Source organism: Ictalurus furcatus, chromosome 2 (genome assembly GCF_023375685.1).
Source record: "Ictalurus furcatus strain D&B chromosome 2, Billie_1.0, whole genome shotgun sequence".
Classification (NCBI taxonomy): domain Eukaryota; kingdom Metazoa; phylum Chordata; class Actinopteri; order Siluriformes; family Ictaluridae; genus Ictalurus; species Ictalurus furcatus.
The window spans coordinates 27,440,875-27,465,486 of NC_071256.1; the positions used below are offsets into that span (position 1 = coordinate 27,440,875).

At 39.9% G+C, this 24,612-nt stretch overlaps 1 protein-coding gene across 1 annotated transcript in view; it reads right to left on the bottom strand.

Annotated features, from left to right (window-relative positions):
- The window catches only part of sdk2a (sidekick cell adhesion molecule 2a), a 166,608-nt gene that overhangs the window by 17,016 nt on the left and 124,980 nt on the right, over window positions 1–24,612 (bottom strand). The window contains exons 16-39 of the mRNA XM_053612331.1: window positions 18,040–18,180; window positions 16,931–17,112; window positions 16,551–16,666; window positions 16,151–16,346; window positions 15,968–16,066; window positions 14,461–14,652; window positions 13,660–13,781; window positions 12,905–13,014; window positions 12,676–12,826; window positions 12,104–12,341; window positions 11,499–11,614; window positions 11,208–11,397; window positions 11,002–11,100; window positions 10,700–10,894; window positions 8,673–8,874; window positions 8,478–8,581; window positions 7,729–7,799; window positions 7,485–7,620; window positions 3,618–3,719; window positions 3,370–3,485; window positions 2,396–2,582; window positions 1,352–1,489; window positions 719–880; window positions 488–613 (exon numbers count right to left, since the gene is read on the bottom strand). Of these exons, the coding sequence (XP_053468306.1) occupies window positions 488–613; window positions 719–880; window positions 1,352–1,489; window positions 2,396–2,582; window positions 3,370–3,485; window positions 3,618–3,719; window positions 7,485–7,620; window positions 7,729–7,799; window positions 8,478–8,581; window positions 8,673–8,874; window positions 10,700–10,894; window positions 11,002–11,100; window positions 11,208–11,397; window positions 11,499–11,614; window positions 12,104–12,341; window positions 12,676–12,826; window positions 12,905–13,014; window positions 13,660–13,781; window positions 14,461–14,652; window positions 15,968–16,066; window positions 16,151–16,346; window positions 16,551–16,666; window positions 16,931–17,112; window positions 18,040–18,180 (3,491 nt within the window). The remainder of the gene's footprint in view (window positions 1–487; window positions 614–718; window positions 881–1,351; window positions 1,490–2,395; window positions 2,583–3,369; window positions 3,486–3,617; window positions 3,720–7,484; window positions 7,621–7,728; window positions 7,800–8,477; window positions 8,582–8,672; window positions 8,875–10,699; window positions 10,895–11,001; window positions 11,101–11,207; window positions 11,398–11,498; window positions 11,615–12,103; window positions 12,342–12,675; window positions 12,827–12,904; window positions 13,015–13,659; window positions 13,782–14,460; window positions 14,653–15,967; window positions 16,067–16,150; window positions 16,347–16,550; window positions 16,667–16,930; window positions 17,113–18,039; window positions 18,181–24,612) is intronic.

Sequence of the window (24,612 nt, forward strand, 5' to 3'; positions counted from 1 at the left end):
TTAAATATATTTACTTTCAGCAGATGAAAGGGGCCACAATGTGTTTTGTGTGGTGAGGTATTAGCAAACAAAAGTACAAAGCCTTCTTAGCTTAAGCACCAGAAACAAAGAACATGATCAGGTTTCCGGTTAATTCAAAGCTGAGCATTATGACTTTCTAGACACATGAATTGCAACATGATTCAATTCTATGGTTTTGATCATTTATTCTTGTCTAAGCATGAACATTTATTCTGTATTATTACAGTATTTAGTAAAGAATAAGAAATCAGTGTTAGGGTTTCAAAGGGTCTACAATTAATCTCACATAGTTTAATCTAATACTATATATTTGGCCCTTTTTTTGCAATTTCATTTAATGTTTTGAGTGCGTGAAGGATACAGCACTATTCATTTTGCAGGGTACATATGGGTCCTAGTGTCAGAGACTTTGTTTTGAAATACATTCTGAATCTTAGTCCACTTCTCTGTTTATTTTAGGACATACCAGATGGCCTGGCTTCTATGACGTATCGTGTGATGGGCGCTCTGCCAGGGTCACCGCTTGTCCAATGGAGTGTGAGTGCCGTGCCATACCGTGAAATGAATGGTTCACCTGGAGGCCCAGGAGCACCTGCACACAACAACAACAACAACAACAATGGTAAGAGACTGGGAATAGCACTTATAAAATGTGACACGATCTAAAACAGAATAAAGACAACTCAGACAACTGGACCTTCTCCTGGCCCTGTGGTGATGTTGGCCTCCACCTCCGGCCCGTAGGTCAGGGTTTTGGCACGGATGCGGAAGTTGTAGGTCACCCCGTCAGCCAGGTCTTTAATTTTCATCCATAGGGGCGCGCTGCCTTTTACATCCACTGTAACAACTTTACTGACACCTGGAGTGTGAGGAGAGGAATCTGTAAAGGAGACACTACAAATCTAGATACATGCAAAAGCGAGAGAAAAAGAGCTCACATACAGCACATATATGCAGTTTAGAGAATGACCCTGTGTAAACAGTAAAGCTTCACAACGGTCTCTTTCCTAGACCCCAAATGCTCTGAAGCTCTTAATAAACCATGATCCTAGGCTTGAATTCTCTAATTCATCACATAATTACCCAGGCATCTATTCCCTAACATGTGTTTAAAACATGGCTCGATTGATGCCATGCCATGACATGGTGCAGACGGCAAGTATTAACTAAAGTATGCCATCTATTACATGCTTTTCCTTCACAGAAGAGAACAACAGCTTGGACTGATTTTGAGAAAGGGCTTTAGTGAATAAAACAAAGTGTAAATCAAGCCTACATTCTCTGTATATCAAGTGTAATATATCTCAGGAAACAGGTTTGAGTTTCTCACCATCGATGGGTGTGCAGGGCTCATAGATCAGGCGGTAGCCCTCAATTATGCCATTGGGATGTTTGGGCTCACCCCAGGACATGTTGACAGAAGAAGTGGTAAGCTCACTGAAGTGGATAAAGCTAGGGGCACTAGGGGCTGTGAAGGAACAAATAAACGCACACACAGCCACAGATAGAGAAATCATTACCGTATTGATTTTTTTTTGCACAAACAGAACATGACAGTCTTCATGAAAACCCAAGCTAAGTACACTCAAGATCAAATTCAATGGAGGAAATGGAATTAGTGCATCTTAGTTGATGCTTTCAGTGTTTTTTGGTTTATGCAAGCAGAGGACTTGTGCATTTGCTAATGACTTCAATGAGCAAGGCTTAAAAGTTTAAAACTACTTTCACATTTGTTATAGAAGTGTATCATTTTCTTTCTTGTCTCAGGCTAATATTTTAGCAATACCAGTTTCTTTTAGAAAAAGAAATAGAGAAGCTTGTACTGGCTGATGTCCCAGGATCTCAACTGCATGAAGGCCTAGAATCAGTTCCTGCCGTCACCTCCCAAGTACACTGTCAAAGTCTTTGAGGGAGAGGAAATGGCTAGAGGAATTTTATTATTTTTTTAAAAGTTCTTTTTCTGCTGAGACCCTAGTGGAGAGCATGGGGAAGCAAGAACACAGCTCCTATTGTATGGTCCTGCCAAGACCCACACCACATGCTGCCCAAATGATCAAATTCCCACTATCACGCTGTCATATGCTTCCTTCTCTGTAGCCTTCACATCGAAATATGCCAAAAGCCACCCTGAAACTGTCAAATCTCATTAAAAAACACCCAAAAAGAACCTAAGGATGACATTTCCCTCATGGCCTTCAATATCATAGCTGTTGTGCATTCAGTAAAATGTGACCTCTTGTATTGAAAACCTACAATCTAAACAGCAGGAAACTCTGGGAAGAATGTGGGCACAGAAAGATTGACATTTTCCCCAGAGTCAAACTGGTGGTTAGACGGGCAGTGGGTGGCAGCGATTTCTGCAACAGTGGTGTACCTGCTTGCTGAGTGCGCCCTCTGGTGGGCGGAGAGCGTGGGCCATCCCCGGCTGCATTGAAGGCGGCCACACTAATCATGTAAGTGGTGTAGCCTGTCAGGTTCTTCAGCTTCACCCCCAGCTCAGGCAAGAAGAGTGTCCGCAGTCTCTCCGTCTCGTTCTGTAGCTGGAACTCCCAGTAATAGATCTGTGCAAGGAAAGTGGATATATAGGGCCATTAGGTCTCAAGGTTCAGATGAAGACAGATGAAGGTAGAGGTGTAATCTGAAGTTTGCAGAAGAAGCCCAATTACCACTTTTAATTTGTTTTAATGATTAGTAACCAACATAAGAACAAAAATTACGAGCTTAAAACTCTTAAAGAAATTGGAAATCACGAATGCAGCTGTCTGTTTGTCTTTAAATGTGTGTGTAATAGCTTGCCTCGCATCCTTCTAATTATTGCATCAGTGAGACCTCATGATTTAATGCATTGCTAAACTCTAATAGTTTTATTATTGAGCTATTGATAGCTATTATGTTTAAGCCTCCTATCTAATATCACAACCGGCTGTCATGGCATGACTCTTTTGTAATATAATCAGGCACACAAAAGGAAAAAAGGGAAAAAATAAAGTGGATTAAACCCCCCCCCCCCCCAAAAAAAACCAACTGAAAAACAAAAACAATCCACACAGAAGGTAATAGATTCAACCTTCACACTACCACAAAACTAGGATAAAGATCTATTACATTCTATTATAATGTGCAATTTGTAAAGCAATAGAGACATCTAATTTCAAATCAGCTCATTTGAAGCACAGCTTTAAGGACAAATGCCGAACGTGTAAAAAGGGTTGCTGAGGGAAAGATGTTAAATGAACTGGTTGCAAGGACATCATTTTCTCTTAAGAGAGCTCCTGAGGAAAAAACATTATTAAATGAAGCGCTTGCAAGGTCATAAAATTCTGCAGCTGAAATAAATGTTGCAACCACCTTGTAGCCTTGGATGTCTCCATTCTGAGCTTCCAGCGGTGGAGGATCCCAAGTGACATCGAGCTGGGTTGCAGTGGAAGATTGAACAGCGACGTTCTGAGGTGGAGCAGTGGGAACTAGCGAATACAAAAATGAGTATTAAACTCAGCACTGGCATAGTGAATAAAAATAGCTCCGAAGTGAAGTGGATATTCATTCCTGTAGTGGTGATAAGGTTGAAGTTCTGGTCTGGAGTGAGAGACACTCACCTGCCTCTCCTACAAACACTTCCTGTGGTGTGCTGATGGGCCCCTCCCCGACGGCATTGTACACACTCAGTCTGATCTCATAGCGCTTGTGTTTACTCAGATCTGCAATGGAAAAAGCAAACACATGTAAAAACACACCTTTAATATTGTAGAAGAAACCTTTTAGTGTTGACACATTGTGACCTTAAGTATTATAAGGTTCCATCTGGGTGAAGAGCTGTTTTAAGATATGAGGCATCAAAGCTTTGGCGTTCTATGGAGCTTAGAACTGACAAATTATCTGAACATACACGTCGTACTAAATAAAAAAATATTTGTTCTGTGGCATATTTAATAAATTGACGCTTTTCTAAGAACTTGCTAGTGGGAAGATTTGCCTTTAAAAACATAACATTTGAAATGAAAGGTTTTGACATTTATAACAAATTTAACGCAAATTTCAAAATGTTAATTTTGGGGGGGAGACATGATACGGTGGCTTAGTGGTTAGCATGTTTGCCTCACACCTCCGGGGTTGGGGGCTTGAATCCTGCCTCCACCCTGTGGGCACGAGCTTGCATGTTCTCCCTGTGCTTCGGGGGTTTCCTCTGGACACTCCGGTTTCCTCCCCCAGTCCAAAGACATGCGCTATAGGCTGACTGGCATCTCTAAATTGTGTGTAGTGTCCTTGTGCAGGATAAGCGGTATGGATGGATGGATGGAGGGAAAACCTCAACTGTATTTAGCGCTCTCATTTTTAAAATCTCAATTTCAAACTAAAATGCTTACCTCTAGCAAGTTCAAAACAAATAAATACATCAGCAAAAATGTATTAAATACAACACAGAAAAAACTTTAATGTGACACTTTACATATAATAGAATTCAAATATTTCTAATTCATATTCATTTACTTTTGCCAGCTTCCCAGCTGCATAACATTCCATCTAGCAAAACAGCTCACGTTAGCTCACACTTTAAGTTTACTTCAAATGTACAAGCTCAAATTCTGAGTCAATGAAAACACGTCTTACACGTCCGCCATCTGAACCCCAGACTCATTTGCAGCAGAAAGTTCAGTTTATTAAGCACATTGCATGCATAGTCAGTAATATATAATGCTAATGTTAAGTGATGTTAGTCACAATATGAACCGTCTGCTGTGCTCAAGATTTTCTAATGTGCCAGAATATTTATATATTGTAAACCCAGCGAGCATTTTGAACCTGTACTGAACACTTACTTTTGATTACTCTCAAGGAACACATGCAGCAGATCTACAGCTAAAAGTTACTTTGTCCTGCAACTTGCCATACTGAGGCTTCGAGTCTTTTCTGTCAGCATGTAAATAAAACATGGATATCAATTGGTCAAGGCAGACCATTTTGTGTTCATCCGATTTTCATCCTGGATGACTGGCTAGCAGGTAGAACCACGTAACAACTAATTTATCTGTGGGTTTAGAGATAGAACTTTTAATCATTTTAAATATTTTACAAAAAAATACAAAATAAAAACACCACAAGAGAATTAAGCCCACAGTGAGGAAAATTTGTTCTACCTAAGTGCCAGAAAGAACCTTATAATACTGAGCTCAGGGCATAGCAGTGAGGTGAGAAACCACAAAGTGGAAACTGAAATGAGGGAGGAGAGTATCTGAATCGTTTTTAGGATTCGGGGGAAAAACGTGGGATGAAAGAATTGTGTAGAAATGCTGATGAAAGCGCAGAGAGACGGACGGACAGTCTTGAGACTTACTGCCAAGTTCATATTGGGTGAGTGACGATTCACTCAGGTTCCTGATACTGTAGGGAGCTGAGAATGGCAGGAGCAGAGAAGGTCAAACCAGGAAAAGCAGGCCAAGTAGAGAGAAGGTGAAACACAGAGAGGAGAAGAGGGAAGAATTTGGATTAGTGTATTAGTGAAAAGCTGGGAGCTGTAAAAGCAGCTTATTGGCACAAGCTTGTGTAGTGGCTGCAGTCCAACCTCGGAAACAAACACAACGCCTTGAGCCATGGAACAGCTTTGACTACTTGCCTGTTAATGAGACAAAGCAGTGCCAAGCCTAGGATTGCACACAAAACCAGCAAAGATGTTTGTGAGGAAAAGATTCTACTTTTTTTTATTATTATTATTCATCACAGTACTCTGTGGTACACATCTTTCGGTATAATTGCGTGAGAGAGGCACTTAAGTATTAAACAGTCCAGCATCTCCTGGGCCTCAGGTGCAGCATGCAGGTTACCCTTCAGCCTTACACTGCATTTCAAACTGACTAAATAATTTAACGGAATGAAAGAATAGTTTAAACACTAAATAAGACATTTTTATTCACTGTGTGTTGATTTGGGTCTAAAGAAAATGGCAGAATTGTTACTCAGTACATCACTCACACAGACAGTAAAACTGAAAACTAAACTGAAATCTAGCCTATACGTGTGGCGGTCTGGGAAAACTTGTCGCTGTAGCTAAATTCTCAAAAATCTATAACTAAGATGTTTGGTTCTTAACATTTGAACATTTTCTGCCAGTCATATACTTTGACATCTCTCTTTGACAAGAAAATCTGCATACAATTTAGCAAATTAACACGGAAATGTTTATATTTAGAAAGTCCGGTAAGGAGACCATTTAATATGCACAGTGGTGAAACCATCAGTCTGCCTAAAAATGTCTAAAAACCTTGCTAGCTGAATGTGCTTTCCTCATGCAATGATTATAAGGAATTTTTAAAAATTTTTTGCAGTCACATCATTGTCAATACAGAGAAGAGAGCTTTTACATTCGGTACAGATGACGGCTGACAAAGTTTTTAATCAATAACAAGAAATTCACCAAAGGAATAGAGAAGACTGAATGAATCAGTGGTTATTTCAGTGTTCATTCCCGTGAAGAAACGATGATGAGGCTCATGTTCAAACGGTATGAGTGGCTCTTACTTCAGGTGATGATACAGAGGCTGATGTGGATGATGCTGATAATCAAAGTGAGAACTTATTTCCTGTTGTAAATTTGCAATTTACAATTCTTTAAACTTTGGAGGTAATTTTGGTTTTCCATAAGTACAGTAGATGAGAGTATAAATGTAGAGTTACGTGTTTTTTAAAACGCAATTTTCTCCTTTTTCGCGTTTCAACTACTAGAACTACTACATAATTTCAAAAATTAGCCATGGAATGGGTTTTCCCAGGCCACTACACATATTTATGTCTAACTATATAACTATATAGGGTGAACAATGCATCAGGAAGCAAGACAAACTATATGTTCTATTTATCTATCTGTCTATCTATCTATCTGTGTGTCTGTCTATCTATCTACAGTATCTATCTATCTAATGATCTATCTAGCTGTCAATCTATCTATCTGCCTATCTATCTGTCTATCTATCTAATGATCGATCTATCTATCTATCTATCTATCTATCTAATGATCTATCTATCTATCTATCTAATGATCTATCTATCTATCTATCTATCTATCTATCTATCTAATGATCTATCTATCTATCTAATGATCTATCTATCTGTCTATCTATCTATCTAATGATCTATCTATCTATCTATCTATCTATCTATCTATCTAATGATCTATCTATCTGTCTATCTATCTACCTATCTATCTGTCTATCTTCCACAAGACTCCACATGCCGAAGTGTCCTTGGGCAAGATGCTGAACCCCAAGTTGCTCCCAATGGCAAGTTAGTGCCTTGCATGGCAGCTCTGCTACCATTGGTGTGGAGTGTATGGGAAACAGTGTAAAGTGCTTTGTAGAACCGCTAAGGTTAAAAAAAGTGCTATATAAGTGCAGACCATTTACCAAACTGCATCTCTCTCACTCAAAGACTTGAGAAGCAATTTCATCCTGCTGGGTTAAATTATGACTCACCCGTGAGCTCAGCCCAGCTAGCCATTGGGTTGTTGACGGTGCGGACAGTGAAAGTGCGCAAGCGATCATAGTGGAGCTCTCTGTAGCGAATCCGAAACCCCAGCAGGATGCCGTTGATCTGCTCCTCAGAGGGGGTCTGCGGATTAGACAGATCATCAGGTCTGATTATCAAGTCCTTTAGTGACATGATTGTTAGTAGTGCGATTCCCAAAATAACAGTGAACAGAAGCAGTCGGAGCATTACCTTCCAGCGGAGCAGCACCGAGGTGGTAGTGTGTGGTGTGACGGAGATGATTGTGGGAGCTTTGTCTGGGGCTGTGAGAAAATAAACATAAAATAGCTCCTGAACTGCAACTGAACACTCATGGGTCTGAAGCATTAAAGGAACAGAGTAAATATCATTATGCCAAAAATATTTGTAATGTGCTTAGCAGTTTTAGGTTGGTGCTGTAGTTTCATTATTCATTGGAGAAATTTATAGTGGTGTGCCATGCTGACATCACAGGAAGACACTTCCTGTATAGTTTAAATGATTTTTAATAAGAGAAAAAAAATTAACAATCTTAAGGGATAACCTTCAGGTTTCATTTGATAACTAAATGAAAGACTAAAGGATTAAAGCGCTGCTGTATGGCCCTCTTCAGAAGGAATGAAGTCCAACTGGTACCACAATCAGCAGATAGATGAATGGCATTGTGGGTAATGTAGTAAATCATTAGCCAAAGTGAAAACAGACCAATTTATTGATGAAATTTAAAGCAACAAACTCAGAATTCATTGACAAAATAATTCTTGTGCACAGTTGATGATAAATATTGATATGCAAGGTGGATTTTTCCGTTAACAGAAGAAAATGTTCTCACACACCACATCCAGCGCATCAGATATTCTTTCGACAATTCCAGAAAGTGCACTGGCACTAATGACGTCTAGCTACTTCAGTTTCGGATTTTTATTTACAGATCTGACTCAGAAAGAGTGAGCTGGCCTTACCATCCTGCAGAGTGGTGATAGCCTCGCTTTCCTCACTGTACTCACTGTCTCCTATGTCATTAGTAGCCTTAACACGGAACTGGTATGAAGTGAAAGGTTTGAGTCTGTAAAAAGCACAAAAGTTCTGGTCAGGTTTCTCAACACTAACATGTCTGTTGACAGCACTAGACTAGTGATGTTAGAGTGCTGACTTACTTATCCACTATATAGGAGTTGGCCTCATGGTTGACTGATGCTGAATAGACGATCCAGTTGACGCTGGGAAGCTCTTTGTACTGCACGGTGTAGTAGCGCACTGGAGACAGACCATCACTGCCTGGTTCCCATGACAGCAGCACGCTACGAGCCTGCACGTCCTCCTGAGGCACTACGGGGCGACTCGGGGGCTGGGGGTGAGCTGAGAAGGAAAGGGTTAATATAATGATTATTTGCAGGAATATCATGGATAACAATGAAATATGTAATGTATTACTGTTTACTTCTTATTTAAAGGGTCAGACTTTTTCCATTAGCATAGGGTCCTTTTCCTCATCACCTGCACCCATTTCTTGGGGCTTTCCACAGGGTTCCATTCTGGGCCCTCTTTTGTTTTCCCTTTAAATGCTTCCTCTGAGTTCCATATTTCAAAAAATATATATAACATTATATATCATTGTTATGCTGACCTTTTCCTAACTTTACCTTCCGATCAAACCAGACGATATTTGTTCATTTGACCATCTTTTTCCATGTTTAGCTGAAATCAGGACTTGGATAGTAAATAACTTTCTACAATTAAATGAAAATAAAACAAGAGGTTCTCTTGCTAGGCTCTCATGTATCTAACAATTCACTTAAAAATCAGTTAGGCTCCCTAAGTAACAATTTGTATAGTTATTCAAAAAACAATCTTGGTGTTTGTTTTGATCCCCCGCTCCAATTTGATAAGCAAATTGATGCTGTTGTAAAGAGTAGATTTTGCCAACTTAGATCTACTGCAAAATTAAAACACTGCTTTTCTTGTAAGGACCTTGAAATTGTGATCCATGTACTCATTTAATCTTGGTTGGAATAGTGTAATTCCCTGTATGTCCCTCAATCCAGTCTATCTCTATCTGGGCAGTGGTGGCTAGCAGTTAAGGCTATGGGTTAATGATCAGAAGGTCGGGGATTCAAGCCCCAGCACTACCACCCCTTGAGCAAAGCCCCTTAACTCTCTCTGCTCCAGGGGCGCTGTATCATGGCTGAACCTGTGCTCTGACCCCAACTTCCTAACATGCTGGGGTATGTGAAGAAAAGAATTTCACTGTGTTGTAATGTGTATGTGACCAACAAAGACTCATTATCATTATTATCTCAGTTGTTGATGGTTCCTGTTCTTGCCTCATTGCATTTGCATTAAATGTAGAGTTGATTTTAAGATTCTTCTATTTGTGTACAAGACACTTTTCCTTGTTCACGTTGTAAATCTAATAGAGATCAGGCTTTTTCTGTTGATGCACTTAGGTCTACATTTTAACTCCAGGGCCTCTCCAACATTGAGTGCTTTTAAAGTTAATCTTAGGACTTATTTTTATTCTTTAGCTTTTGATTAATGTAATTGTACTGTTGTTATTGTTGTCTTTGTTGCCATTGTCTCTGGATACTATATTTCTTATTATAATGCACTTTGGGTAAACTTTTGTTGTGTTTAATTGTGTTCGATAAATAAAGTTTGACTTGACTTGACTAATGTGTGTTTATGTAAGATGGATGTTTTTAAATTATGGCTGTCAAAGTTAATATATTAATAATAATTGTAAATTATTATAAAATTGCAAATTCTTGTAAAAAATATTCTTGTGCAAAAATGCTTAAACTTGCTAGGATTAAATGATGAAGAACGTTCAAAATGATTTAAACAAAGACTAGCTTGGTTTTATAATGTAAAAAAAAAACCCAAACTTTAATTGCTTTTCAATAATGGCTTTATCTTGGTCAGAGTTGCACTGAATGCTGGCGGACACTTATGGCCGATCCTGGATGAGATGCTAGTCCATCACAGGGCACAACGCACAAATACATGAACACAGCCAATCCACCTACTGGCAGGTTTTTGAGAGGTGGGAGGAAACCAGAGGGAACTCATGTGATCATGCAGAGCAGCTGCATAACTTGGAACGAGCTGGGAACCCTGGAGCTGTGAGCTATTTTAATTCTTTGATAGCTCTAATTTAATCATTCAATAAGTCTGCCTTGTGCACCTCTCTTCTCCGTGGTGACCACCAGGGCCTCAGCAGCTTCTCCCCAGCCGTTTCTGGTCTGGGCTGTTAGGCGGAACACATAAAAACTCTCCGGTTTCAGTCCGCTAGCTGTATACTGCCGTGCACTGGGGCTGAGCACGTCCACTATGGCCGAATTGGTGTTGGAGGAGTTTCGCCGGTAAGTGATCTGATAAGCTAAAAGAGATATAAATCATATGATCAAGAGGACAGTCGCACAAGTCCGAAAACAACACATGGGAACGAGAATTATTGGTTTTTGATCATCATAGATAGAAACTCACCAAGGATAATGCCGTTGGGCTGAGCAGGGGGCTGCCAGATGAGTCGCACCGAAGTGGTTCTGACCTCAGGAAAAAGGATTCCTACTGGAGGCCCAGGAACTGCAAGCAATAACTCAGTGAGTTACAGCAAAGTTACAGCAAGATTACAGCACAAAGCAATTTTCCCATGAAGGCAAGTATATCTAGAGTCTAGAATAGTGTTCTACCATCATCCAGTGTGCGCTCCAGGAGTGGAGGTGAGCTGGGTGTGCCGTCTCCTATGCGTGTGAAGCTGAGAACCTGGATCTCGTACAGGACATACTTGTCTAGACCGGTCAGTTGGACACTGTGGCTGGTGTTCCCCTCCACCATCCAGAAGCGGAGTGCCGAATCAGAGTCTTTCTCTCTGTATGCTACCTATAAGAGATAGAGCAGAGACTCTCATACACTTTCCTTGACAGGCAGCCTTGTCCTTAAAAATGATTAAAAATACAAGGAGTGATTAACATCTGCAGTGCCTTGTAGCCCAGTATGAGTCCATTACGGTCAGCTTCTGGCACCTCACCCCACCGGACCAGGATACTGCTGGAGGTCGTGGCAAAGGCAGAGACATTGGCTGGTCCACTAGAAGGCACTGCAACCAAAAGCCATATTAACAATGATGGCACACTGCAGCTTAATATTTCTGTTAAAATATAATGGAGCAACACTGCATATAATAATACAGTATCTTAGCAAGGGTAAATATTTTGTACATAGGCAAATGTATCTAATCTAAATCTATTTTCATTATGAGATGAAACATACATTTATTAAGCCTGTTCATAGACATTTCTACTCATATCAAGCTTTTGATTACTCTATAATTGTTTCTTTCTAGAAATGCTTTATGTAAGAAAAAAAAATCAAGCTAGAAATGAACACAAATATACAAAAAACCTCATAAAATAATCTCATAGTGAAAATTATTAGACACATTTGCCCATATTTGAGTTTTTTTTTCTATGATTTAATTTTTTATAGTGCGTAAAAGCCACCAAGTGTTCAAAAGTGTTCACATTTACTAACAACCCATATTATATAAATTATAGGAGAAAGAGGAAAGAAGTAAAGGCTCTCTCACCTGACTCTCTAGTTCTGGCGTGAACGGGTTGACTCCATGGTCCCGCCCCAATGCCATTGATGGCCTGCACGCGTACTTCGTACTCAGTCCACTCCTCCAGGTCCTCGATGGTAAACTCTCTCTCTAGCCTGTCAGAGATGATGTGGGACAGGACTCCACCTTTCAAACCAGCCCGAGAGTACTGCACCCTGTAGCCCACCAGCTCTGGATTACCGTTGTACTCCCACTCTGGCAGGGGCTACAACACATTACTCTTATGTGTCAAACATCACATTTTATAGCTGAACATTTTTTAGAATCACATTCACATAACTGAGACTACATGCATGTCATTTTTGTCTGAAAGTTACAAGGTAAAATTAAAGTTTTAAAAATATGAATATCTAAAAATGATCTTTGCACATACACAACTGAGATCGTTGGCAAATATTGGACATATATTGTGCATTTTAAGGCATAATATATATTTAATATTTTAAAATATTTGTAGAAGACCAGAGTGCGTGTATCTACTGAATAGAGAATAGAGCAAGCACAGTCAGACATGGCTAATTCTTCAGATGTTCACTTACCACCCATCGCAGCCAGAGGCTGGTTTCACTGGCTGTGCGGAGAGTGACGTTGGCAGGCGCAATATCTGGTGGTGCCTGCAAGGTCTGGATTTTCCTAGAGGGTTGGCTTGGAGGACTTGTGCCCACTATATTTACTTGACGCATTCGGAACCTAAAATACAGTTCAATGAGCAGTCAGTAAGCAGGAGAAGCTGGTGTGTGCAGGTGGTTCAGGTAGAAGTGAGTGTACCTGTAGAAGGTGTATGGGTTGAGACCCTCTACTATGAGAGAACGTGCATCAGGCTCGTTAGTCAGTTGATGGACCATGACCCACTCTTCATTTTCCCCTATTACTCCGATCTGTTCGAGAGAGAATGGAATAAAGAAACAGACGATTTCATATTCACTCTGTATTGAGCTAATGTACAGACACACAGGCAGATTCATCACAGGTACTTTCACACTAAGCTTTTTATTTAAAAAAATAAATAATTCATTTATTTTACAGAAAATATGCTGTTAAAATATACTAACTAACTAGCCTAGGTTGATAGATTCTAGATTCATTTTATTATTACCATAAGTTTTAATAAAGATTGGTTGTTTGTCTTTGCTGTAGCTTTAGAGGAAGAAATCAATGGAAAAGGAGCTGCTTGAGTGACTTTACTGTATGAAGCCATTTCAAGTTGGACGGTCACATTGCATACCAGTGAATTTCCCATAATAATAAAACCTTTTTGGGGAATTTCCCAAAAGGTTATTTATAGTTATATGTATATTGCAACACTGGAATATTGGCAATGAAATATTTTCACTTCAGCATGTCATAAATCTCCTCATATTCACTAAGGCTAAATGTGCACCACCACTTTGTCCTCCATGTTTGTTTTTCTTGACCTAATTGGTCAAAAGATAAAAAAGGCACTTCACTGGAAAACTGGAAGTGCTCTGCTGTGTTGAGAAAAAAAACTCCATGTGTGACATCAAGAGCACCAATATTATTACCTGGGCCTCCACTATCCAGCGGGAGATGGAGGTCTTGCCATCGTAACCAGGTTTAAATTGCAGGGCCACGGAACGTGGGCCAATATTGGAGATGGCGATATTGGTCGGTGGCCCAGGCATTTCTGCAAGAACAGAGAAAAAAAAGTAGAACAGTCTGGTATTTAAAAATGAGCACCCACAACAAACCAATCATGGGGATATTGCTTAAGAAAAAAAACCCTCATTTGTTTAACAAAAGCCATACAAATACACTATATGGGCAAATGTGTGTGAACACCTGACCATAACACTTGTATGTGCTTGTTGAACATCCCATTCCAAATTTGGTCCCCCTTTGCTGTTATAATAACCTCCACTCTTCTGGGAAGGCTTTTCACTAGATTTTGGAGGGAGGCTGTGGGGATTTGTGTTCATTCAGCCATAAGAGCATTAGAGAGGTTGGGCACTGGAATGGTCTAGAACGAAGTCGGCATCCCAAAAGTGTTCAGTGGGGTTGAGGTCAGGTCTCTGTGCAGGCCACTCAAGTTCTTCCACTCCAAGCTTGGCAAACCATGTCTTCATGGCGCTCCCTTTGTGCACAGGAGCATTGTCATGCTGGAACAGGTTTGGGCCTCTTCGTTCCAGTCTAGGGAAATTATAATGCTACAGCATACAAAGACATCCTATACAATTGTGCTCTGCTAACTTTATGAAAACAGCTTGTGGAAGAACTACATATGGTCATGTGTCCACAAACCTTTGGCCATATAGTGTATGAGGTCACACATATGCTTATTGCTGTTTATGGGAGTTAGGGCTGACCTGGTGGCACGCCAGAGGATATGGTGGAGGAGGAGAGCTGGCCCTGGCCCTTGGAGGTCATAGCAGCTACCTGGATGGTGTAGGTGGTGAGGGCGGTCAGGCCGGTGACCCGGTACTCCTGTGTCAGGTTGGGCAGGTAGTGTGTGACTCGTGTGTTGGTGCGGTTGAACTCTTCCCAGGAGATGCGATACCCTACAATAAGCAAGCAAAGAATACAGATAAGGAGGATACCAATGGAGCTAATAAAAAGTGTGTCAGGACTGTTGGAACTGTTTCAATAATGATGTATAATTTTCACAATATTTATAAAATCCAAAGTCAAATGTGTAAGATCCCATGTTGAACTTCTTTTCCATGTTCTAGGTATGTCCTAAACATCCGGGTTTGGCCAATGGTGTTGTTTGATGTAGGTGAAATGTAAGGTTTATAATAAAGAGGGTATATATAAAAAAAATCTATGTAATAATACATACATTCATTTATATGGATTTCAGGTAGCATAAGATGTAAATATTTTAATCATATTTGTGTATAGCTAAGTGTAATATGGTCTTTGAATTTGAAGTTGTGGGTAGATATGTAGTGAAAATGGATATACAAGCTTAATCAGTCCAGTGTGTAATCAGACACCGGTTGTCAAACTACACCTTCACCACAGATTGTATGGAAACTATAAATGCAATTTTCTCCCTTTTTAATTTTGTGGGTAACCAGACGAATTCAGGTTGAGATACTTGCATTTATAATTAGAGTTTAACTTGTACTGAAGTTGGCATTTATGCTCGCTGTTTGATGGCAATAATTGTATTATCTTTCTCTGTGTTTTGTGCTCATCATTATATTCTTATCATGTCTATGTTACATGCCTGTTTCACACCTCCGTGTGAGCTGATATTTTTCTCCTTGTCCGCTGCTGTCACTAATCATGTTTGTTGGGAGATTCTGATTTGCACTATTCTTTTGTGTGCTCTCACCTCCTAATCAACACTGTATCCCCAGCTGTTGTGACACTAGTCACGACTGTACAGACAGACATAGGATTTCTATCAGTATGGGTTGGGTATGAAGTACAATCCAGCTGTCTGGTCACAGAAAAAAACAATAAACATACAGATGGTCCCAGACAGCTGCACCCAAGCCGTACTGATGTTCAAATAAAAATACGAGCGTTGGATCTCTGCTTCTCTCCACATGTCACTTCACCTTCAAGTAAACTCATGATCTGAAAATATTAGTTACAAGAAATTATTATTGTGGATAAGTCATTATGATGTTAGGTCCTTCTGATTTTCTTTGCTTAAGAAAGATGGTTAGTGGAAAGTCCTGTCATTGCTAAAGGAACGGCACAGAAGTGAAATTTCACCTTACATGATTTTATCATTCCCACAGTATTATAGTATAGACTTGTAATGTAAAGCTTAACGTATAACTCAACTGAATATTCAATATTTTAATTCATGCTTGAATGCAGTGTCTAGTGTGTGTATGTGCATGAGCATAATGGCACCTGTGAGAATGCCGTTCTTCTCATGTGGCTCTTTCCAGCTCACTTTGAGGGACGTGTCCAGGATCTCGGTGAAGCTCAGGTGACCCACAGGCCCTGGGGCTGGAGACACACTTGGAACATTTAGTCCAACAGCACAAAAAAAACAACCCAGCTAGGTATTCAATCTAAAGCTCTGACACTCACTGTCTTCATGGGTGCGGATTCGGTGCGGAGGACTCCGTGGGCCGTCTCCAGGCGTTGTGAAACACAGCACCGAAGTGAAGTACTCTGTGAATTTCTTCAGCCCAGTGACGTAGCCAACGTGCACGCTGTCCTGAAAGTTCGGCCTCACCGTCACCATGGCCACGTCCTCCTCATGGCCTGGTTCCCAGGCCAGCAGCTGAGGGGAACATTACAGAGAAGATGAAAAAAGAAAGCGAGAAAAAGAGATCAGAGGGCACAGCGTCCATCTCAATCCCCTGGGAGAAAATGCCAATATGTGCTGTGCAGCTGTCACTGAGATGTTATTGAGATGAATTGTACCACAGAAACTGTGATTTTTTTTTTGCTCTGAACACTAGAGGGCAGCAGGATGATGGATCACCTTGTAGCCTTGGTTGATGCCGTTGATGAACTGAGGGCTTGGACCGCTCCACGTGAAGCGAACTGTAGTGGAGTTGACGGCCTCTGCTTGCACGTTCCCTGGTGGTACTGTGGGGACTGCACAGCATGGAACGAGGAATACAGAATAAAGGATGCATCAAATATGGGATTTTAGGGTAAAATGTGCAAAAACATTGTTAATAATTACATTGAATCAGATATGGATTCTGGATAAGCAGTATGTCTGGCTGCAGGACATATTTGCTTTGGATTTTTCTTCCATTTTCTTCCAATTTGGCCATTTGCCAAATGATAGCTTTCCACTATCATATAACAGCAATGGACTAATTTAATTAATGACTAAACTATGCCAGGACTCACCTCCTTGTAAGGTCCACTCTGTGACCTTTTGGCTAAAGACACCCTGACCCGCACCATTGTAGGCCGCCACCTCAATCTCATAGTTGGTCCAAATGATCAAGTCCTCAAGTAGGAGGTTGGTCTGGTCAGGGTTGGTGATATTCTTAATTTGACAGTCCACTGGCAGACCTGACAGACAGTACCTAAGCCAACACAGACACAGAAGCAATCAGTTGAAACATCCATCCATCCATTTTATGTACCGCTTATCCATCACAGGGTCATGGGGGAGCCTGGAGCCTATCCTAGGGGACTAGGGGCACAAGGCAGGGGACACCCTGGACGAGGTGCCAACCCATAGCAGGGCACAATCACACACACATTCGCACACTACGGACAATTTAGACATGCCAGTCAGCCTACAGCACATGTCTTTGGACTGGGGGTGGAAACCGGAGTAGCCGGAGGAAACCGCTGAAGCATGGGGAGAACATGCAAACTCTGCACACAAAGGGCAGAGGCGGGAATTGTGACTCGGAGGTGCGAGGCAAACATGCTAACCACTAAGCCACCGTCCCCACCCAGGCTTTAAGTTAATGATCAGAAATGAGCTGCAGAGAATGAGCTCTATGAGAATAGTTGGGGTTGTTACATTTAAGATAGTTATATAAATGTATATAGAAATGCATACAAATACTTTCAGTCTTTTGGTGTAGTATGTGTGAGGACCTGACAGAGGGAGGAGAGGGCTATAACTTCATAAAACCTCACTTCTGAACTTGAAACAATGCCTTTTGGGATCTGTATGGTAGTGAATATGTCTTACGTCAAATTTATGTATGTTGTAAAATCACTGTGGTCACATTAGCTCTAACAGCGTTCAAGTTCAATTTCCACCGCATAGAGTTCAACCGGTCTCGAATGAGCAATGGAAGTCTTAATTCAACAGTGCTGAATTTACTGCTGCGCATTCCACGTCCTGCAGGGACAGCTGCTTGACTTTCCGTGCAGGACTTGAAGATTAATCGAAGCTGTGGGGGTGTTGTGGGGGGTGGTGTGAGCATATGTCTGTGTGTGTATGAGAGAGAGAGAGAGAGAGAGAGAGAGAGAGAGAGAACGTAAAGTCTCACCTGATAATGTAGCCCTGCAGCAGGCCATTCTGGTGGCTCTCTGGAGGAGGCTGCCATTGGATCATGATGGACTGATTAGTGCGGCCGCTGGCGATGACTGTTTGAGGAGGGGCACTGGGTGGTTCCTCAGGTAATGTCAGCCTGATAGCGGAGAATAAGTGGGAGTGAGAGATAAAGCCAAAGATAAAAAGAAGGGATGGAGAGACAGAGTTCATGTGTATGTGTTCAAAAAAGTGTTTTATGGTTTCATATGAAACGTCAGCTTTTATGAACCATAAGAAGATAATGACTAGGACGCTGTATTAGTAGTGTGTCTGGTTTAAATGCCAGAGAATGACAGTTATGGACATCTCTTTTCCTGCTTCATGCTCAGACAAACTGTCGGAGTCCATAGAAACGCTCAGAGTTCTCAGCAGAAGACCCGGAGAGATGAGCTGTAGCCAAGAATAGTGATAATCAAAGGCACTGAGAATGAAAATGGTAAGTGTGGTGCAGCAGAAACCCAGCCAAGTTCACTTTAAGTCAGTTTAATGTTTTGATTTCTCCCAAGTGAGCGTGTTGAAAATTCTGAGGCAGAGATAAAATGTGCTGGTTGGGATGAAAGGCGAATGCTTCAGGAGCACTGTACTTTACGCAGTCATGTCACTCGCATAGACTTTGTTCACTGACAGAGAACTGCCTCTGGTCTGAGAGAGCGTAGATGCAGTGGGAGCGTTTGATAACACTGGTGTGTATGTTAGTCAAGGCACGAGTTGCGTGCCTGTGTTAGCACTGTTGTGAAACTGTGCAAGTTTGCAAGCAGCAAAACTTGAAAGAATTCCCTACACTATCTGCCTTTTGCCTTTAAGGTGTCTCATACTTGGCCGAGAGTTGCATCAGCACGCAGAATTTCAGCCTGCTCCTGCTAAATATTTTGAAGCCCTTTTTTCTTAAAAGAAATAATGTAGTATGTTTTAATCGAAACGTTTGTTTAACCTTGTGCCAGCCCGCTCCCCTAGCCACTCCTGCTTGCTCCGGCAGTTACTGTATTTTTGCGTGAACCCCATCTGCAATATTTTCCATTCATCTCAGCAGATCAAAATTCCCAAAATACAAACAAAACACGTTGGGGTTTTTTTCTCCTCCATTATAAAAGGAAACAAAAACACACCAACTGAGTTCAATTGCAATATTGGCACTATCTGCTTAGGCTATAACAAATTCTTAGACAAAATGTGCTTGGAAAAATATAGGTTAATTGAGGGTATTACTGATAACAATTCGATTTGTCCACATATGAAAGCACTAGAGATTGAATAAAGTGTCACAAAAATTAGTCCAGGAGTCATGTTACATCAATGGCTGTCAGACTCAGATGGTGGAGACATGCATAGGTTGAAACAGATAATGGACTTTATTTAACAACAATGAGGCAAACAACTGTCAGACAAAACTGAGGTGAAATAACCAGGCAGAGCTAAAAAAAAAAACAAAAAACCTCAAACGAGTTATCTAAAACACAGCAGCTGTTATGCTCCCGCCAGCAGATGGCACTGCGGCGTCAACATGCACGCGCGGCTTTAGAGAGCACGCGTGCACGAGACTTTTGTATATGGATACGCACCTTTGTTTGTTTTGGTTTTCCCCCCTGTTTAACCATTGGTTGATGTTCGAGGGTGTGTCTTGATTTAATCCAGGTATCTATGTTTTAGTTTGATTGTGTTTGTTATTTAAACAAACTGGCATGTGGCTGTACACTTCGCGCAGTATTTATGTTCACTGAGTGTTTGAATGGTGAATGCGTTACGTTCGCAAAGCGGTCTTATTTCCATGGCCTGTTCTCGTGCAATGCCTAGACTTTAATCTTATGTTTAATCTAGTTAATCTTGTTCAGTATTTATCGCGTTTAATGTGTCCTGATTTAAGTTTGAAAATAAAGACATTGCTCCTGCGCTTACTTCCTGTATATAGTCCCGTGTCATTACAGCAGCAGCACAAAAGGGAAATCCAAAGGGCAAAAAGATCATGAGTCATACACAGGATATCGCTTTTGGCAAAAAGACTATATAAGAAATATAGTCTGAAGGCCACAAACAAGACTTAGCAATGAACAAACCACACTGAGAGGCATTTACACTGAAGCGTGAGTGTGAATTGTTAGCTTTTGTACTTGACTGGGTTGTTTCGGAGGTGGAGGTCTGGAGGTTATATAGTATATATAGTTATATAGTACGAGAGCAGCCTCTAGAGCAAAATAAAATCTATCACTGACAAATTTTGTTGTGTTACTTGAAGTGTTTTTGATTGATTTTGGATGTCTCTTTTTTTTATTAGTTTTTGGTTGGATGGATGTATATCTTTTATTTGCTTACATATGTATTAACAGTTAATGTATATTAATATTTATATATTTATTTCATTTTAAAAAGTACGGTACATTTTCATGGTACAGCCAGTATTATTTATTTTTGTAATAAAGTTCAGCAATATTTTACTTGTGAGTGTTGTGTTGTCATTCAGTATCAATATTAAAAACTATCGATTGGTTAATCGGTTATCGGCAGGTACTGCCCAACTTAGTTATCCGTATTGTTAAAAATCTACTATCGGTCGATCTCTAACAACATGTGACCCATATCTGTCTTCAAAATGAACCCACATGTCCTCTGAAACACCCTACATGCACACATCGATTTCTTGGCCAATTGTTTGAATACCCGAGTTTGGTAGGTTCCTTCCAGTTTTATCTTGGATCAATTCCCAAAATATCAAGTAAATCAACAATTTCCCCATCCTTCCACAGAATATAGTCACAGTCACATTGTTGCTGCCCTTTATTGTTACACAGCAAAATCACCAGTGTTGATTTAACACCCAAAGTGTTGAATTCACACCCTTTAGTGTTTATATGAGTCCATTGGACTCATATAAACACTCTGGGTGTTAATAAAACACTAGGGATTTTACTGTGTATTTTGCCATGTTGACAACCTTGGATGATGATGATGATGATGATGATGATATGCACATGCGCACTCAAGTAAAAAGCCACATGTAGGTATCCCACCTATGATATATGAACACAAAGTGGCTCATGTACAAACGGTCAGCTTTTTGTGTCCACAGTCCTGAAAAAAAAAAAATCAGATCTGTCTCACAATAAAGCAGAAAATTGGATTTGTGTCACTTCAACCTGGTGTGTGGACGGAGACATAATGACCACCTTGCCACCTTGGGGGTTTTTAGGGGTAAAGTTGCTCTAACATTAATGATGCATTTGCAATTAAACTACCTCTGAAGTGTGATAACAATGGCAGCACAGCACTGTTATGAATATATCCCAGCGTGCCAATAGTAGCGTGTCAATTCCAAAAGCAGCATAGCAAACTGCAAAGATTTTCAACAGCTTTGAAATGCCATCTGTGAAGGCAGACACAAATAAAACCCGAGATTGAAATCATTGTCTTTATAGTGAATGGTGCATGACAAGCATGGCACTTTTTGGAAGTCAGTAGTGATATTGTGTCCAATCACTGCGATAATGGGTTTAGTTTCTATCTTTACAGTTTTTTTCAGTCTCTGGGATTCTTATTCCTTACTGTCATGAACAGTCTGGGCTCTGTCTCTTACATGCCTGGACACTGCTGTTTGATGAGCCAATATGTCTGACACATCAATTCTGCCGTATTGCACAGCCTTGTCAGTTTGCTATTGTACAGGCTACACAAAGCCTGACAAAAAGGGGACAAAGAGAAGGGACAGATTTATTTGTAGTGTCATGCTTAATTTGTCACATTTTTCTTCTCACAGAAACAATATGCTTCGGCCAAAGAATTCTTCCCAAACATGTCGCTGCAGCTTAGAAGTACATTCTATCTTATGACTTCCTTTTTATTTTATATCTCTTTAAATCTATAACCAGTACCAGTATATGATTAATCCATCTTTAAAAACGAAAAAAAAAAACAAAAAACCCAAAACTGCAATATCAACCAGTGGAACAAAAATCTAGGAATTTGCTTTAAAGTGGTCCACTACATTTGTCCAATACATTCTAAATGAAAGTGCATCAACTTATATTACAAAGGGCTAGACCACTGCAAAAGATTCCTCCATAATCCACGTTTTATATATGACCTGCTTTCATATAAAATAAATGCAGTCAAATAAACAATATAAAAAAAGTGAAACAAATCTATTCGGCTTGGCTTTTTTTTTTGCATTCTTCAATAATTGACTGATTTGGAAGCAATTTACAAAGCGATCTGCTGCTAATAAAAATTTCATCCATTAGAACTGGTGCAAATAAAACAAAAAAACCCAGGTACACCAGCACTAACAAACATTCAGAAGGTGTTTGTGGCTTAGTGGTCAACATGTTTACGTCGCACCTCTGGGGTTGGGGGTTCGATTCCCGCGTTCGACCTACAGAGTTTGCATGTTCTAGCCGTGCTTTGGGGGTTTCCTCCAGGTACTCCAGTTTCCTCCCTCAGTCCAAAGTCATGCATTGTAGGCTGATTGGCATTTCCAAATTGTCCATAGTGTGTGAATGTGTGTGCAATTGACCCCTGAAATGGGTTGGCAACCCATACTGGGTATCCCCTGCCTTGTGCTCCTGGCTCCCCTGTGTACAATAAGTGGTCGGGAAAATGGATAGATGAGATGTTCATTGTAGTATCAAAGCAGCGTCCCACCAATCTTACAGTAGCTAGTAGCCAGTTAGTCACAAACGCCATATCATTTCTTAGCCTTATTTTGTTAACTTCGCTATGCCATACCACTGAGTAACTGCTTTCTCAAAACTGCTTAACATTTTCACATGCTTCAATATGTCATGTAAGATAGGTGCAGACGGATGCAAATGCCATAAAAGGCTTCACTGAGAGGCAGGCAGACAAATCCAAGTCGAGTAACAAAAACAAAGCAAAACAAGAATCCATCAACACGTGGACAAAACAGGATTTAAAAAAAAACCCACGAAACAAAGAACAAGGATCAAAGACTTGGTATGACTCTGGTAGCGAAACACAGAAACGCACTATTTTGCGACTAAAGATTGAAAAATGAGGGTATAAGTACACAAACTAATCAAAAGGGTAACAAGGAACAGCTAAGACTGATTGGGACATGTGAGGAAACAACCAAGAACATGACAAGGGTGGAAACAGGACAGAAACCAAAACAAAATCAATGTCAACCCGGAAGCATGCAGTGGAGAAATCTATGACACGATATAAAAGCTCATTCCTGAGATTAGATTTATCCCAGACACATTGTGTCTTTTTTTAGTTTAGTTCTTTGTTTACTGAAGTTACCCTGCCGCTCTTCTAAGGTCTTTCAGTAGTACTGGCTCCTGTATATGAAAGTATGTGATAACTAATTGGTAATAACTGTAGTCCCTTTTATATATATATATATATATATATATATATATATATATATATATATATATATATATACACACACACACACACACACACATATATATATATATATATATATATATATATATGTGTGTGTGTGTGTGTGTGTATATGTGTATATATATATATATATATATATATATATATATATATATAACAGCCATTAACCTGAACCATCAGTACTTCTGCAAAATGTGTTCCGTATAAAGAATAAATGATGACTTGGTGAAATGGTGGGAAAAAAAAAATTTAAAAAAATAAAAAACTTTTAGATGTGTGTGTGTGTGTGTGTGTGGTTGTTTATCACACTGTTGACCTTAGATGACATTGAAATTAATTAACACTAGGACTGAGAAAATGCTACAAAATATACAATTAACCACATTCACAAAGTTTTTTTTTTTCCATTATCTATAATCTCTCTCATTCTCAAATCCCTAAAATAGTGCTAATTAATGTGACCAGCAATGTTTAAGAATACACTGAATGTTAAGATTACATTCCAATCATGTACCCAGGCTTTAGGCATAGCTTTAGACATTTAATATTTTAATGTTTATAGCTTAAGTATTCATTTTCAGCATGCTTTCTTCCAGCAAATAGACTGCTATTTGTAAACCAAACCTTACACTCACCATGAACAAAAATGCAAATGAGACCTGAGACAGCATAAGACACAATTAGACACAATTAGACTAAATCTTGGCAAGGACCTTCCTGTCGAAATGATTCTATTATTGTAAAACACAAAAGACCGAATTAAAATGCAGCAGTACTTCTTCAGTACAGCAGAATAAATCCTTCATATTGCTTTTCTGCATTTTTTTTTTTTGTTGTTGTTGCTTTCTTATTTAGTAATATAATATTTGCAAATCTAGGCTATAAAATTATATATACTGTGTGCTACATTGGCAAATAATATATTTATAAAATAAATGTTATTTAATACAGAGAGTAGTGTAACTATCTGTGACCTGAAGTTACAGTATCTAATTTAGCCAGCCAATCAACAAGCTTATTATCTTATTATTGCTAACATGCCTTATAAATCACGAGTACTACCTTTAAACCCAAATGAACTGAATCTCAAAACTCAGATGTGTCAGACGACTCTGTGGACACCTGACCAAAGCACTCATATGTGTTTGCTGAACATCCCGTTCCAGATTAA